The 16,331-nt window shown below is 34.5% G+C and overlaps 2 protein-coding genes across 4 annotated transcripts in view; one reads left to right on the forward strand and one right to left on the reverse strand.

Annotated features, from left to right (window-relative positions):
• Window positions 1–8,119, reverse strand: part of nbas (NBAS subunit of NRZ tethering complex) — a 197,748-nt gene extending 189,629 nt beyond the window's left edge. For all 3 annotated transcript variants that reach the window (XM_048207018.1, XM_048207017.1, XM_048207020.1), the window contains exons 1-6: window positions 7,959–8,119; window positions 7,539–7,590; window positions 6,345–6,381; window positions 5,682–5,759; window positions 5,065–5,112; window positions 4,334–4,377 (exon numbers count right to left, since the gene is read on the reverse strand). In XM_048207018.1, the coding sequence (XP_048062975.1) occupies window positions 4,334–4,377; window positions 5,065–5,112; window positions 5,682–5,759; window positions 6,345–6,381; window positions 7,539–7,590; window positions 7,959–8,051 (352 nt within the window). In that variant the 5' untranslated portion in view covers window positions 8,052–8,119. The remainder of the gene's footprint in view (window positions 1–4,333; window positions 4,378–5,064; window positions 5,113–5,681; window positions 5,760–6,344; window positions 6,382–7,538; window positions 7,591–7,958) is intronic.
• A 110-nt stretch (window positions 8,120–8,229) lies between these two features.
• ddx1 (DEAD (Asp-Glu-Ala-Asp) box helicase 1) lies at window positions 8,230–15,604 on the forward strand. Its single transcript, XM_048207021.1, has 26 exons — window positions 8,230–8,370; window positions 8,473–8,524; window positions 8,780–8,843; window positions 8,929–8,958; window positions 9,116–9,212; window positions 9,844–9,891; window positions 10,025–10,108; window positions 10,192–10,275; window positions 10,367–10,443; window positions 10,516–10,588; window positions 10,930–11,006; window positions 11,126–11,240; window positions 11,333–11,471; window positions 11,565–11,625; window positions 12,105–12,203; window positions 12,513–12,602; window positions 12,696–12,884; window positions 12,980–13,031; window positions 13,176–13,322; window positions 13,412–13,503; window positions 13,600–13,672; window positions 14,522–14,594; window positions 14,702–14,744; window positions 14,836–14,931; window positions 15,006–15,126; window positions 15,216–15,604. The coding sequence occupies exons 1-26, from the start codon at window positions 8,355–8,357 to the stop codon at window positions 15,344–15,346; spliced, it is 2,223 nt and encodes a 740-aa protein (XP_048062978.1). The 5' UTR covers window positions 8,230–8,354; the 3' UTR covers window positions 15,347–15,604.
• The last annotated feature ends 727 nt before the right edge of the window (window positions 15,605–16,331 follow it).

The raw sequence follows: 16,331 nt of genomic DNA on the forward strand, positions 1-16,331 counted from the left end.
TTGGGAGGGAGAGTTTCAATAATTCACAATGAACGATGGCACTTACCAAGATAAATATCAGTAGGGGAAACGCTTAAGCAGGGTCCATAAATCACCTCTCAGCTGTTAAAAGCTAATTAATCTAAGATGAACGCCGGGACCAATATTGCCTGAATTTGTGGAATGAGTGTACTGTATGCTATCTGGGCAGATTCGCATACCGTAAATCTCATTTAAATAAAAAAAGAGTGGGGGGTGGGGGGTGGGGGGACACATAGTGCTTTTTAGATAGAAAATATGCTAAGTCAGCAAAGCAACCCGGTTGAGCGCATACTCGCTATAAAAATGTCTCCCTGAAATGGAAGCGCTGAGTCACTTTGTGCTCACACAACAAGAAACACGAGGGAAATTGCGTTTGGACGAAAAACAAAGCAGCCATTCATAGTAACCAACACATGACTTTCATTTTGGGCTGAATGCTGATCTGTAAAGGTCTGTGCTGGCTTCCGTTCACTTATAAATTATAGAAAGTATCACAGGATTAGCATTTGGTAGTCATATCATATGACAAATTGAGCAAATCACATCATCTGCTTGTCGGACCAAAAATACTGATGACTCATCTTGCACTACAAGAACTTTTATGTTGTAGATATGCTACAATAATATTTGCTGATCAAGGCCGTAACCATAAACATTGCTGGGGGGATTAAAAGGGATTTAAGGGAATAAAGAAGAGATAAGAATGGTAAAAGAAGTTCTAGGTCTAATTATAGCCTATATAGGTGTGAAGTATCCATTTAAACTTTGCAAATAATATTTTATTTAAAAATATGTACACATTCAGTCTTGTTTGTATGTCTAATACATCAAAAATGTAAGAAACATTTTTTTGTCTCATCACATTTAGTTATGAAATGACAATTTAAATGATAGCATATTTTCAATTCAAAATGGTAAAATTACATTTAAAAAAAAGTTTAAAGGTGCCCTAGAACGTTTTTTTAAAAGATGTAATATAAGTCTAAGGTGACCCCTGAATGTGTCTGAAGTTGTAGCTCAAAATACCCCATCGATTTTTTTATTCATTTTTTTAACTGCCTATTTTGAGGCATAATTAGAAATGCGCCAATTCAGGCTGCGGCCCCTTTAATTGCTCGCGCTCTCCGCCCCCTCCCGAGCTCTCGACTCTATCACTGCATAAACAAAGTTCACACAGCTAATATAACCCTCAAAATGGATCTTTACAAAGTGTTCGTCATGCAGCATGTCTAATCGTGTAAGTATGGTATTTATTTGGATGTTTACATTTGATTCTGAATGAGTTTGATAGTTTATAAAGAATGAAGTTGTGTTTATGCATTATACAGACTGCAAGTGTTTAATAATGAAAATAGCGACGGCTCTCTTGTCTCTGTGAATACAGTAATAAACGATGGTAACTTTAACCACATTTAACAGTACATTAGCAACATGTTAACGAAACACTGCCATTTTTCGCTATTGTTCTTGCTTGCTTACCTAGTCTGATGATTCAGCTGTGCACAGATCCAGACGTTAATACTGGCTGCCCTTATCTAAAGCCTTGAACATGAGCTGGCATATGCAAATATTGGGGGCGTACATATTAATGATCCCGACTGTTACGTAACAGTCGGTGTTATGTTGAGATTCGCCTGTTCTTCGGAAGTCTTTTAAACAAATGAGATTTATATAAGAAGGAGGAAACAATGGAGTTTGAGACTCACTGTATGTCATTTCCATGTACTGAACTCTTGTTATTCAACTATGCCAAGAAAAATTCAATTTTCAATTCGATGGCACTAGTTTGCATCACTGTATGTTACTGTGGGTCGTTAAATATATCCATCGTAAATCAGTTGTGAAATATTAAATGTTTAGCTACTTATATCTTACCACGCACGCTAACTATCACTGTAAAAACTAAAAGTGTCTTCGGTGAATGTTAAGCCCCACCTTCTTCAATCTGATCGGCCATCATTTTAACTTTTTAAACTGCAACAAATTCTAGCAACAAACAGAGTAGTGTGTAATGGAAAGCAGCATTAAGAAATATCAAATATGGGGGGGGGGGTACAGTACAGTACAGTATTTTGTATCTATCGGCCAATATTAGATTTTTAAAGGTGCCCTAGATTGTTTTTTACAAGATGTAATATAAGTCCTGGGTGTCCCCTGAATGTGTCTGTGACGTTTCAGCTCAAAATACCCCATAGATTTTTTTTAATTAATTTTTTTAGCTGCCTATTTTGGGGCATCATTAACTATGCACTGATTTTTTCAGCACGGCCCCTTTAAGAGATGCGCTCACTCTGCCCCACGAGCTCTCGACTATATATACATCGCATAAACAAAGTTCACACAGCTAATATAACCCTCAAATGGATCTTTACAAGATGTTCGTCATGCATGCTTCGAATTATGTGAGTAAAGTATTTATTTAGATGGTTACGTTTGATTCTGTGTGAGTTTGAGGCTGTGCTCCGTGGCTAACGGGTAATGCTACACTGTTGGAGAGATTTATAAAGAATGAAGTTGTGTTTATGCATTATACAGTCTGCACGTGTTTAAAAATGAAAATAGCAACGACTCTCGTCTCCGTGAATACAGTAAGAAACGATGGTAACTTTAACCACATTTAACAGTACATTAGCAACATGCTAATGAAACATTTAGAAAGACAATTTACAAATATCACTAAAAATATCATGATATCATGGATCATGTCAGTTATTATTGCTCCATCTGCCATTTTTCGCTGTTGTTCTTGCTTGCTTACCTTGTCTGTGCACAGATCCAGCCGTTAATACTGCCTTTCCTTGTCTAATGCGTCAAATGGGCTGGCATTATGCAAATATTGGGGTCATACATATTAATGATCCCGACTGTTACGTAACAGTCGGTGTTATGTTGAGATCCGAGTGTTTTCCGGAAGTCTTTTAAACAAATGAGATTTACACAAGAAGGAGGAAACAATGGGGTTTGAAACTTAATGTATGTCTTTTCCATGTACTGAACTCTTGTTATTCAACTATGCCGAGGTAAATTCAAATTCTGATTCTAGGGCACCTTTAATGCATGCTAATTTTCTATATTTGTACAATTATATTACGGTTTGCCATCATTTAACAATAAAAGTTGATATTAAAAGTTAAATCACAATTCATTCTGCTTTAAGATCTTGAGCATTTAAAGTGGCAGATGATAAAACTGCAGCACACAATTATAATAAACACAACAATATCATCCGTTGGTATGGGCACTAATCAAGTTATCGTTATAGTAATATCATATGACAGATAGGGCCAATCCCAAAAATACAGACGACTCATCATGCACTACAAAAAATTTTTGTTAGGGATGCATGATTATATTTGCAGATAACTTCACTTCTTTTTGTTTTTTTGTTTTTTTTGTTGTTGTTTTTTAACAACATTTTCTATCAGCCAACATTGGATATTTAATGCATGCTAATTTTCTCTATTTGTACATTTAGTTTACCTTTGCATTTCCATCAGAATTATAGCACAGAAAAACAAATTTATCTATAAACATCACATTTTGCCCCACAAAATCAGAGAGGAAGAATGAAAAAGCAGCTTGGATATAGAACACAAAATGGCAATTAATCAATTAATCAATTAATCAAACACATCCATTTCATATACTTCACACTACTGGAAATTCTGCCTTTATAGAAAGTACTGGCTGAATGCAATCTCCATGAAATGAACTGAAATGAACTAAGACAGTACGAATGAAAGTGAATTGAATGCAGACTTGCGTGTCCGCAGGCCTATTCTCTGAATGATATTGCTCATAAAATATTCAACGTAAATGTAAAGCTATAAGAAATATAAAGCAGAGAAGAGAATAACAAGTAAAACAGCCTATTTAACCAAAGACTGGAAATTCAAAGTGGCAGATTTCATTCTCTAAAACAGCAAGCAAAAATGGCAAGAAAACATAAAAAAAGTGACTTCAAGACCAAGCAGAGATCTCGATTTAACAAACAATCTTGCAAAATGTGGTAATCCTAACATGGCTAACACCCAGTTGCCTGCTTTTCAGCAAACATTAACACCATCAATGAATAATACACGATATACATCGCCTAATTAATATTTATAATATTAAAAATTCAGTAATATTCATAATATTCATGTTTTATAATGATTAAATTAATGTTGTGAAGTATTTTTCAAGTGAAATCATCAAGGCTTTACTAGAATGACATATTGCAAATGTCAAAATTCACAAAACTTGTTATATGCAATTGATTTTGTTGAAAATTTGGCAGAATACCCTGGCAAAAACAAAACATTTACTGTACCTTGGCATTTTCCTATGATGGATCCAAAGTCATCTTTAGCTGACCTGAAAGAGAGTATCAAGCGTGTTGATAAGGCCCAAGGACCTTAACTATAACGATAACAATAAATATACAAAAGAATAGCAGAATTCACACCACAAATATAACGATAACGGCACAGAGAAACAATATCATTGGAATCACTTTCAGAACCATTTTTTTCCAGCTGATGAAAGATGAAAACATTGACAGCCAATCAGAATCCATCCTGCTTTAAAGAGTTCAAGCATTTAAAGCGGCGGATGACAAATATGGACGCTAATATAGTTATGATCTTAGTTATCGTTCTTGATGTGAACGGGCCTTTACACGTGAGTGTTTGGAGTTCACATCAGCCCTTTAGTAAGTAAACGTGGGAGAATGGGGAGATAAACTATAGATTTTTTTAGATTAAGCAATTAGATGCTTAGAAGTTGTTTTCAGAATATCAGGCTCTGAATTTTTTTAACCATGAAGCGTGACACTTTCAATTCTGCATGAGCGGATTAGCTGGTGCTAGCGTAATAAATCACACCTACTGAAACCAAATTGTACATGAAAACACACAAACATGTATTTAAAAATACATCATCTGTGCCAAATCATCAATCTCAGAAGTAGCTTTGCTCAGCTGAACAGCACCCGAGACAAGAGGGTGAAAAATTAACCAATTATAGAAAGGGCAAACATTTCCAATCGATGTGCAGAATTACCTAATTTCCACGCATTGGTCCTGAACCACAGCCAGGAGCTTCCCATTACTGCACAGAACAAAAAATAAATATATATATATATATATATATATAAACAAAATGGGGGAAAAGAAGACAGAATGATTGTGTAAGCAAACATAGAGCCAAAAATAAGCATTTCTAACACAGAGAACATTGTCTTCCATCTGGAAATCAATAGCTAATTAAAGCTCGCCATCTCTGCTTGTGTTGCACTGTTTTGCATAACCAGATAACTGGCAGGAACAAGAACAGTGAAGGAAAAAATTAGTTTGATTGAGATTACATGGCTTGCATCCACAAACAGATGTTTAATTAAATTGGGATATCTCACAACCAAAACACACAAAATAATGATTTCCTGAAAACCCAAGAAAACAGTTTTGTTGCAGTTATAATGAACCTAAAACAACTCTAGACCAAAAAGAGTCTAAATTAGGGACACAGTATCTTATTCACTTCAGTAATGCAGAGTCAATGAGGTGTGGATGATCAATATACAGCAAGAGCTTTTCACACTGCAGTTGAACCAGCCAAAAAATTCCTGGAATAGACTGACTCTCTGCAAAGCTTTTATATGCAAAAACTGGTCGTATTACCTTGCCAGCACCAACTGCCAGTTCACTTGTTTGGTTGCGAGGCGAACCAGCCCAGGTGGCAGAGTTGAACTGGAGGGGCTGAAATACAGAGAAAAGCACAGAGACTGTATTGACTTTTTCAGCAAGGCATATTAAAATGATTAAAAGTGACAGCAAATACATTTACACATTTACAAAAGATTTCTATTTTAAATAAATGCTGTTTCTAGTCAAAGAATCCTGAAAACAAATGTGGCATGTTTACCACAAAAATATTAAGCAGCACAACCATTTTCAGTATTGATAATATTAAGAAATGTTTCTTGAGCCCAAAATCAGCATATTAGAATGATTTCTGAAGGATCATGTGACACTGAAGACTAGAGTAATGGATGCAGAAAATTCAGCTTTGCCATCACAGAAATAATTTGCATTTTTTTAAAAATATTAAAACAGAAAACAGTTATTTTAAATAATGTAATACTGTATTTTTGACCAAATAAATGCAGCCTTGGTGAGCATAAGATCTTATCGACCCCAAACTTTTAAGTGTATTATGATATTATATCTTCATTTACTTAATATTTTATATGAAAGAATTACTATCTATTACCAATTCTAAATACATAGCTACTGTACATGTATACTTCACTGTAAACACAACAAGCGGAGACAATATCTCACCTGTACCAAAGGTAGTGCAGAATGAACCTGAAGGGTCCTGTAAGACAACATTTAGACTATTATTTTATAATCGGACCGCCATGTTATGGCAGTAATGCAATTGTTGGAGTAATGCAAAGCAGCTTATACAGACCTCGAAAATATAATCAGTATAAAAAACTATTTTCAGTAATTAAAATAAAGCTGAAAATATGAATATTAAGAAAAACTGTAATAAAAATTAACTAAAATTAGAAATGTTGCATTAGCAACTACTAACTGAAATAAGTTGAAGTACTAAAGCTATATAGAAATATTAAAAACTAATATAAAAGACAAATAAAGCAAATTACAAAAATGTACTTAAATGAAAATTGAAAATATAAAAATATAAAAGCTCATTAAAAATTAGTTAATACAAATTATGCTATAAATAACACTAAAATAACACTAAAAATAATGAGAAAATCATCTAAAAACCGTAAAAGGCATAATTTGAATAGAAAGCTGGGTAACACTTTACAGTAAGGTCTGATTTGTTAACATTAGTTTATGTATTAACCAACATGAATTAACAATTTAAATGTATTAATCTTTGTTAACGTTGGATAAAAAAAATACAGTTGTTTGTGTTTGTTCACAGTGCATTAATTAATGTTAACAAATACAACTTTTAATTTCAATAATGTATTAGTAAATGTTGAAATTAACTTTTACTAAGATAGATTAATAAATGCTTTAGAAGTGTTTTGCAGTTAGTTCATTAACTTAAGTAGTTACCAATGAAATCTTATTTGTAATATTACCGAAAGTTGTTTTATTCCAAAATGAAATGCATAAGTAAAGTTGATCAAATATTTTTCATGTGTAAAAACAAACTCACTTGAACTGAAAATAATCTTAAAATGTATAAGCAACTTGGTTTAGACTTTAGACTTGGTTTAGACTAAAATTTAAAATCACTAAATAAGATGTGATTAGGATCTTATCCCAAAGGAGTTTCTTTTATATTGAGTTAAACATCTGCCAAAAATAACATTCGAATTGAAACACTGTTCTCTATAACAATAAGATGCGGAATGATGGCTGTGTCTCAAGAATGTATGCTGTCTAGTCACATTTTACCCAACCATTTCACCATTTCAATATTTATGATTATATTTGAATGATAACATCTTGCAAATATGTTCTGCATCTTATCCTTGCTGTTCATACCTGTTACTGCCTTTGCAACGAGTGAAGAGTTGTGTTCCTTCAATCCACGCAGCTGAAACAGATCAAACACAAACAGCATGATTTCACAGTCTCGTGAATCTACAGGACTGTTTGTATCAACTGTCGTTTGCCTGTTAAATGAACAATTTAAGCATGTCAGCTTGCTCTTTCTCCCAAAACAAGCAGGCTGAAGATTATACGTGAGAATATACAGAAAAAAATAATATATGAAGAGATTTAAATCATCATGATTATATTTATTACATAATCATTTTGCTGAATATAAACCCTGGATGATGAACTTGGATACGTGGCTCAAAACAACTTGCGCAGAACTGATCTGATTGAATACACGTATATATTTCAATATCGGGTAAGAAAAATGATTTATTCAAAGAAAGTGGGTATATTTTGACAAACCTGCGTGTCTGTTTCGGGTGGCCATTCTGTGTTAACAAGTAAATCATATAAAATATTCTCCTCATCGTCTTCCAGAATAATATCACCTGCCATGTTTTCAATGAACTGGACTGTGCTCACGTCACACTACGGCGGCTCGCGAGGTACATATAAAGAGACCGATGAGCTTTCAATTTTGCCTCTGAATATCTATAAGTTGTTTTCTAAACGTATCTGTAACTAAAATGTTAATTTTATGAATTTTAAAATTAACTTTATATATTTTATTTTAATAAAACAAGACCAGCGGAACTGAAGCGAGAAAGTGCAATCCGCACGGACCGTTTTTTCTACTAGCACCCTGTCAAAACCAGCACACGTAACATCCGGTGGAGTGATACGCAGGAGTTTGACACCATGGCAGCGTTCGGCGGTGAGATTTACCTGTCAATATTTTAGTAAAACTATTTTTAGTAATAAATTGAGTGTGGTTAAACTATTTGCAATCTGTATATCTGTTTGTTTTGCCTTACAGAAATGGGAGTAATGCCTGAAATTGCACAGGCGGTGGAAGAAATGGACTGGCTGTGAGTTAGACAGCGTCTCCTTGTTCAGGGGTTTTCAATCTTTTTTATATTTTTATTTACTTTTAAATAAAATATTATTTTATTATTATTTTTACACTGCTTTTCTCTAAACATTCCCAAGGAGTCCCCAGCACTCCTTTGCGGACCCCACTTTGAAAACCCCGTCCTAGTTCTTACACACCTCATATGTGGTGTATTAATAAGTTAGTTATCCATACATAATAAAGTAGGAATTGATTTAATCTTCTCTTTCAGGTTGCCAACAGACATTCAGGCCGAATCCATCCCTCTGATTCTGGGTGGAGGAGACGTGCTCATGGTGAGAATCACCATCATATCCAGTGCCAGTGCCTATGTGTGTATGATCCACACCTCTGTGCTCACCTGTGTGTTTATGTTCACAGGCCGCTGAGACTGGGAGTGGAAAAACTGGAGTAAGTGTGAAACCATTCACATAAATAAATGCTGATGCCGCAGCAGTGTTGGGTTTTGGCTGTGCACTTTGTTATAAAAGTATATTGTATATTATAGTTTTAAATATATATAAAAAATGTATGAAAGGATCAGTGAAATGTGAATGTGGTCTTGTAGGCCTTCAGTATTCCAGTCATCCAAATAGTCTATGAGACTCTTAAAGACCAGCAGGAGGGGAAGAAGGGACGTAGTGCGGTGAAGACAGGAGGAGCAGGTATTAAACTTATTTCTATGTAATCATTCAACTAATTTATGTACAGCCACTCTTAGTTTATATTGACACACCATCAGTAAGAATTACTATACGCTGATCATATGTCCCCATTTTATTATTATTATTTTTTTTTTATGTTTTGATGGCTTGTCTGACTGGAGCTTTTACTGTATGCTGTTATTGTTAACGAAAACGAAAGCTATTAAAAATAATTTTCATTAATTGAAATAAGATATAAATATTAGATGAAAAATTAGTTGAAATGTTAAAATTACTAAAATTAGTGAAACTAAAAATCAAAATATAAATATGTACAAAAAATAAATAAAATGATAAAAGCACATACAATTATTAATTTATACTAAACTTAAAAGTAAAAATAAAAGCTAATTCAAAATATTAATAAATACTATAATAGTATATAAATAATACTTAAATGATAATGGTAGAAATTTGTGCAACAAAAGACAATTAAACATTATAAACTTTACCTCCAATGTCTGAAGTATATTGAAACTAGCGAATTTCATTTCAGAAACCACTTTCCTGACATTTGCTCTCATATATTAGATAGATTATTATTTGATTTCAATTTATTGATTGTTGTTCCTGGATTTGTTGTCCATCCCAGTTTTCAATAAATGGCAGATGAACCCCTATGACAGAAGCCCAGCATTTGGTAAGTGTTTAACTTTTCACTTATATGTGAAAGACCTAGCCTGGTTTGTTCCTGAACTCTTCATTGTGATTCTGCGAGCTTATTTTCACTTCTTTGTTGCAACAAATTTATTATATATATATTTTTTCTTCAGCTATTGGTGCTGATGGCCTGTGCTGTCAGAGCAGAGAGTTCAAAGAGTGGCATGGCTGTCGTTCCACCAAAGGAGTCACAAAAGGTAAGATAACACCCTTTTTGTGTTTTCTTTCTAAAAGCCAAGGGAGTCCTGGGAAGATTCATTTTTCACTCCTTTTTCTCCAGGGAGGTATTATTATGAAGTGTCCTGTCACGATCAAGGGCTGTGCAGGGTGGGCTGGTCCACTGCCCAGGCATCACTGGACTTGGGTATGTTTCAGTATGACCTCATTACACTGATCTGGTTCTACCATAACTTCAGTAATAATATTGTTCTTATTCTGTTTTTACTCTCTCTTAGGAACGGATAAATATGGATTTGGCTTTGGGGGAACTGGAAAGAAATCTCACAATAAGCAGTTTGATAGTTATGGAGAGGTAAGGCATAATGAGGGACTTTGATTTGATACTCAAGTTTTAGAGATTTGACATGATTTATGTCTTTTCCAGGAATTCACTATGCACGACACCATCGGATGCTACATAGATGTGGATAAAGGCCATGTGTCATTCTCCAAAAATGGTTAGGTTTGTTTTTATGCCTTTGAGATATTTTATTAAATATATAAATTAAATTTCATTAAGCATGTTGTCACACGTGCGGCATGTTGAAAGACTTTTTAATGCATTTATTTAGCAAGGATTCAATAAATTGATCAAAAGTGACAGTTAAAATACTTATAGTGTTACAAAAGTTTTTATTTCAAATAAAAGCTGTTCTTTTGAATATTAATCAAAGAATCCAATTTTTTTAACTGTATGTGAACTGTACATCTATAAATGTTTTGTATCACAATACATCTTTAATACCAGCTGCCTTTAATTCATATGCCTCTGTAATTGATTCCTGATTGGCTTTCCCAGGCAATGATCTGGGTTTGGCTTTTGAGATTCCTCCGCAACTGAAAAATCAGCCTTTCTTTGCTTCCTGTGTGCTGAAGGTATCTGACATGCACTACTAGCTACTCTTTAATATAATAAACACCTTCTTGTTGCTGCCTAACGTTTCTTTTACTCCCCAGCTATTCTTAAATTGTGTATTTGTGTCAATCAAACCCAGAATGCTGAACTGAAGTTCAACTTTGGTGATGAACCCTTCAAAAACCAACCTAAAGATGGATATGTGGCCCTGAACCAGGCTTCAGATGGTCATGTGGTTAAATCCAGCCAGACAGGTGAGTTTCAAAACACATTAATTTCTCCCTGCCTGCAGGGCTTGTATTAATGTTTTCTTGCATTCTGCCTGTCATGTGTTTTTTGTCCTCAGGCAGTGCTAAAGTGAGTCAGGTCAAATCCAGTTCTAACGCCCCCAAAGCTCTCATCATTGAGCCGTCTAAAGAGCTGGCTGAACAAACCCTCAATAATGTCAACCAGTTCAAGAAATATGTTGATAATCCCAAACTAAGGTGAGTTTAGATTGACAGAGGAGCTGCAGTGAGTTTCATTTTTGTAGTCTGGTGATGGATTGGCGTTAACTGAACATCGTGATGTTATTGCAGAGATCTTCTGATAATCGGAGGAGTGGCCGCTAAAGAACAGCTCTCCATTTTAGAAAGTGGGGTAAGTGTCCATAATATACACTAGTATTCAAAAGCTTGGGGTTAGTAAGAATTTAGTATGCAAGGATGCATTACAAAAGTGACAGTAAAAACATTTATAATGTTAGTAACGATTTCTGTTTCAAAACAAAACTCAAAGAATCCTGTAAAAATTACTGTTTCCACAAAAATGAATAAAATAAAATAGCGCAACAGTTTTCAACATTGATAATAAGAAATGTTTCTTGAGCACCAAATCAGCATATTAGAATGATTTCTGAAGGATCATGTGACACAGGAGTAATGATGCTGATAATTAGCTAGTTAGCTACAAAGTGGTCTTGGACTGAAAAAAAGTTGAGGACATCTGTCTTAGACCATAATATAGAATTCAGAACATTAAACCATAATACAGTTTAGAACCATTTACAACATTAAACAACGTTTACAATACTATGCATCTTTTTGTATGTATACTTTATCACTTTATTGCTCTTTTAGGTTGACATTGTGGTTGGGACCCCAGGCAGACTGGATGATCTCATATCAACAGGAAAGCTGGATCTATCCCAAGTCCGCTTCCTGGTGCTGGATGAGTGTGTATGTTGAACACTTAAGCTTATACAATTCTGTACATTTTAGCATGAATGGAATACTTTGGCTTAACTAAATGTTCTATTGACAGCATTCATGACATGCTGTTGATTTCATTGTAAATAATTTCAACTTTTACACCAATTTGAGTAAACAAGCCAAAAATGCTGAAACAAAAATGCACCTAACATTGTATGAGGTGTTTTAACAAAAGACACTATAAATGTTTATCATCATCAAGATTAAATTTATCCTAACATATGGGAAAGTGCAAAAAAGAAATACTTTTATTCTGGTTGAAAAAAATGTGTTCAGGATGGACTCCTCACAGCTGGCTACACCGACTTCATCATGAGGGTCTACAACCAGATCCCTCAGGTCACCTCAGATGGCAAGAGACTACAGGTGATCAAAGCTCTCATATCTGTTTTCCATCAATATGCATTAGAGTTCGTTAGGTACAGTTCTTCATCTGTGAACCATGTGTGTGTTATGTAGGTGATTGTTTGCTCTGCCACGCTGCATTCATTCGATGTGAAGAAGCTCTCAGAGAAGATCATGCATTTCCCCACATGGGTGGATCTGAAGGGAGAAGATTCTGTACCAGAAACGGTCCATCACGTGGTGGTGCCAGTCAACCCAAAAGCTGACAGGCTTTGGGAGAGACTGGGAAAGAGCCACATCAGGGTACATATATTTAACTGTAACAAACATCTCACTTCATTATGCATTTGCCTAAATGTACAAAAAGTCTAAATCAGTAATGTTGTGTGTTTTCCCAGACTGATGAAGTTCATGCCAAGGATGACACACGACCTGGAGCCAACACTTCAGGTATGAATCATCAGCCTTTAAGAACATCTGAATGAAATATCTGATTGGTTCCATGCTCGCATTATCAGTTGTGAACATTTCAAAATGACCTTCCTTGACTGATATAAAGGTCTTGTAGTGAATCATTTTATATGGCTTTACCAGAGATGTGGTCAGAGGCCATTAAGATTCTGAAGGGAGAGTATGCGATCAGAGCCATTAAGGAGCATAAGATGGATCAGGCCATCATCTTCTGCAGGACAAAGATCGACTGCGACAATATGGAGCAGTACTTCATCAAGCAGGGAGGAGGTGAGGCGGGCACACAGCCTTTAATATCGTTGTCTAACAGCCATTATATGCCATCAGGTCTGGATGCAAACATTTGGCTTTTCTCACAGGTCCAGACAAGAAAGGACACCAGTTCTCTTGTGTCTGTCTTCATGGTGACAGAAAACCAAATGAGCGCAAATATAACTTGGAGCGATTCAAGGTAAAGAATAATTGGAATCAGATTTAAAATAAATTAAATTGTGCAACTGAATAACTTTACTAACTATAGTCACTTTTTTTATCATCATCACTTTAGAAACAGGAAGTAAAGTTTCTGATTTGCACAGATGTGGCTGCTAGAGGAATCGATATCCATGGTGTTCCTTATGGTAAGAAGGAGGACCAGAATTTCTCAATTTTCAGACTTTAATCACTAAAATTTAGTTTGTTTGCCTTTCCTATAAAATGCAGAATGATTTTTATTATTATTGTTTTTGGCCACAATAATAACTAAATAATCATTAGACTGTAAAGGCATATGTGTTATTTTTCTTAATAATAATGTTAATAATTTAATATTTATATACTGTATTTAATAAAAACTATAAATAAAAAATAAATTATTATTATTATTAATTATATTTATATTCTGCAAATAATGATAATTAGTAATTATAATTATTAATTATCATTATTTGCAGAATGATTTCAATTGTTTAACCGTCAATGTTAAAATTCTGTTTGACTTACTGAACTTATGCAACAAAAAAAACACATTACCCATGGACAGTTTTTTCTATAGAAGCTTGTTTCCACCATTGTATAAAAATAAAAAAAGGTAATTGCAAGTTTAAAGTCAGAATTGAGTGAAATCTAATGTCAGTCTTTTTTTTCCCCCTCAGAATTGGACTTTATAACTCACAATTGCAAGTTTATATCTCACAATTCTGAGAAAAAAAGTCAGAATTGTGCAATTGCAATGTAAACTCGCAATTGCAAGGAAAAAAGTCAAAATTGTCAGATAAAAAGTTCCAATTATCTTTTAAATTGCTTTATTCTGTGGCAGAAACAAGCTTCCATAGTTTTCTGTTAAACGCACAGTGCAAATCTACAGCAACATGTGCTATTTATTAATAGACCCCATTGTTAAAAAAAAAAAACAAAGTAAAAAATTCAATCAAGCCTATCTAAAATAAATTCAAAAACAGATAATTGCAATATTGTGTTCTGTTTTGCAGTGATAAATGTGACTCTACCAGATGAGAAGCAGAACTACGTTCATCGCATTGGAAGAGTTGGCAGAGCGGACAGGTGACGGCCAGAGTTTATCTTCTATCATTATGTGTAGATTGCAATCTGTCTTCATGTCTGATTACATTTAGTCAGCGTTTGAGTGAATATGTGTGATGTCACTACAGGATGGGTTTGGCTATATCCCTGGTTGCTATGGAGAAAGAGAAAGTAAGTAGGAAGTACAGGAGAACTGGTGGAAATGTAGAAATGTAATTTGTTTGTGTGTTAATTGTGTGTTTGTGTGTGGGGGGGCACACAGGTGTGGTACCACGTTTGTGCCAGCAGAGGAAAAGGCTGCTATAACACCAAACTCAAAGAGAACGGAGGATGCACTATTTGGTACAATGAGAAAGAGGTGAGAACTGCATTTACATGACATTAACAAGATTCAAATTTACTTACCTTATTCTAATTGTGCTTCTATTTTAGTTGTTGTCAGAAATCGAGGAACATCTGAAATGCACCATTACTCAGTGTGAACCTGACATCAAAGTACCTGTTGACGAATTTGACGGCAAAGTAACATACGGGCAGCGCAGGGCTACCGGCGGTGAGTGTCTTTCAGATGTCCTGTTTGTAGGCCATTCACTATATTATACTGTCACTTATATCCATATCTATTTTCCCACAACACCCCAGGTGGTCTCTATAAGGGCCATGTGGATATATTGGCCCCAACCGTACAGGAACTGGCCAACCTGGAGAGAGAGGCGCAAACTTCCTTCCTTCATCTCGGCTATCTACCCAACCAGCTCTTTAAAGCATTCTAGAACAAACTTGTATGTGCCATACTGAAATGATCGCAAATGAAGACTCTAAAGGACAAGATTATTTGTCACTAACTTTACATAATAAATGTATTTAATTTTTGGTTCATGTAGTGTGAACGTAAAAGAAATTAGCTTGTTATAATTGATTTGCAGTATTTTCTTTAATATTTTAAATATTGAAGAAATGTAAAAACTGGTTTTGTTTTTCCAAAGCATTTAAGTTAAGTGATCAACCTGAAATAAATTCAAAGAGCATGATGTTTCTCTTTTCTTTAGTTATTGTGTTCGCAACATGTAAGCAGAGCTTATCTTTTCGGTATTTGAGAAAACTCAAGTGAGATTTAAATTTAGTCTACTATCCTACATCAAATGCAAAGAGGAAGTTGATGGAAAATGTTCTGAATTTTTTTTTTTTTTAATCTAAAAATATCTAAAAATGAAACTTTAAATATTATTTGAATATGAATAGAGCTAAATAATTATTTTTACTAGAGGCTACTAATCACAATAAGCATACGTTACCCAGTACTTTAAACTTAAGTTCCAAATGAAAAATAAACTGCAATTCCAAGAGGGTCAAGAATAAAATATGAATAAAATTACATTTTTCATAAACTATGACAATAATTTAAAAAATACTGGAGGGAAAAAAGGTTATATTAAATGTATATGATTATATAAAAGAGGGTTTCATGCCTAATAACACTGCAAACAGCCTTTCAGTCATGCATACTCATTATGCTCCAGTACCTAATACTAACACTAGGTGGCGGGCTTGTATTAATGGAGAGATGTTCACGCCCTCAGTACTTCTTCCATTGTACGGTTCATGTCATAAGCACTGTACTTTTATTTATAGTAGAGCAAAGTCCAAAGGGCAATGAAGTTAAATGTCATTAATAATGTAAAATTGCATCACTGTACTCGCAGTAAACCAGTACCCATGTGTTATTACAGACTTCTGTTCAAACTCAAATCACACACA

This window comes from Megalobrama amblycephala, linkage group LG11 (assembly GCF_018812025.1).
Source record: "Megalobrama amblycephala isolate DHTTF-2021 linkage group LG11, ASM1881202v1, whole genome shotgun sequence".
In the NCBI taxonomy this organism is placed as follows: domain Eukaryota; kingdom Metazoa; phylum Chordata; class Actinopteri; order Cypriniformes; family Xenocyprididae; genus Megalobrama; species Megalobrama amblycephala.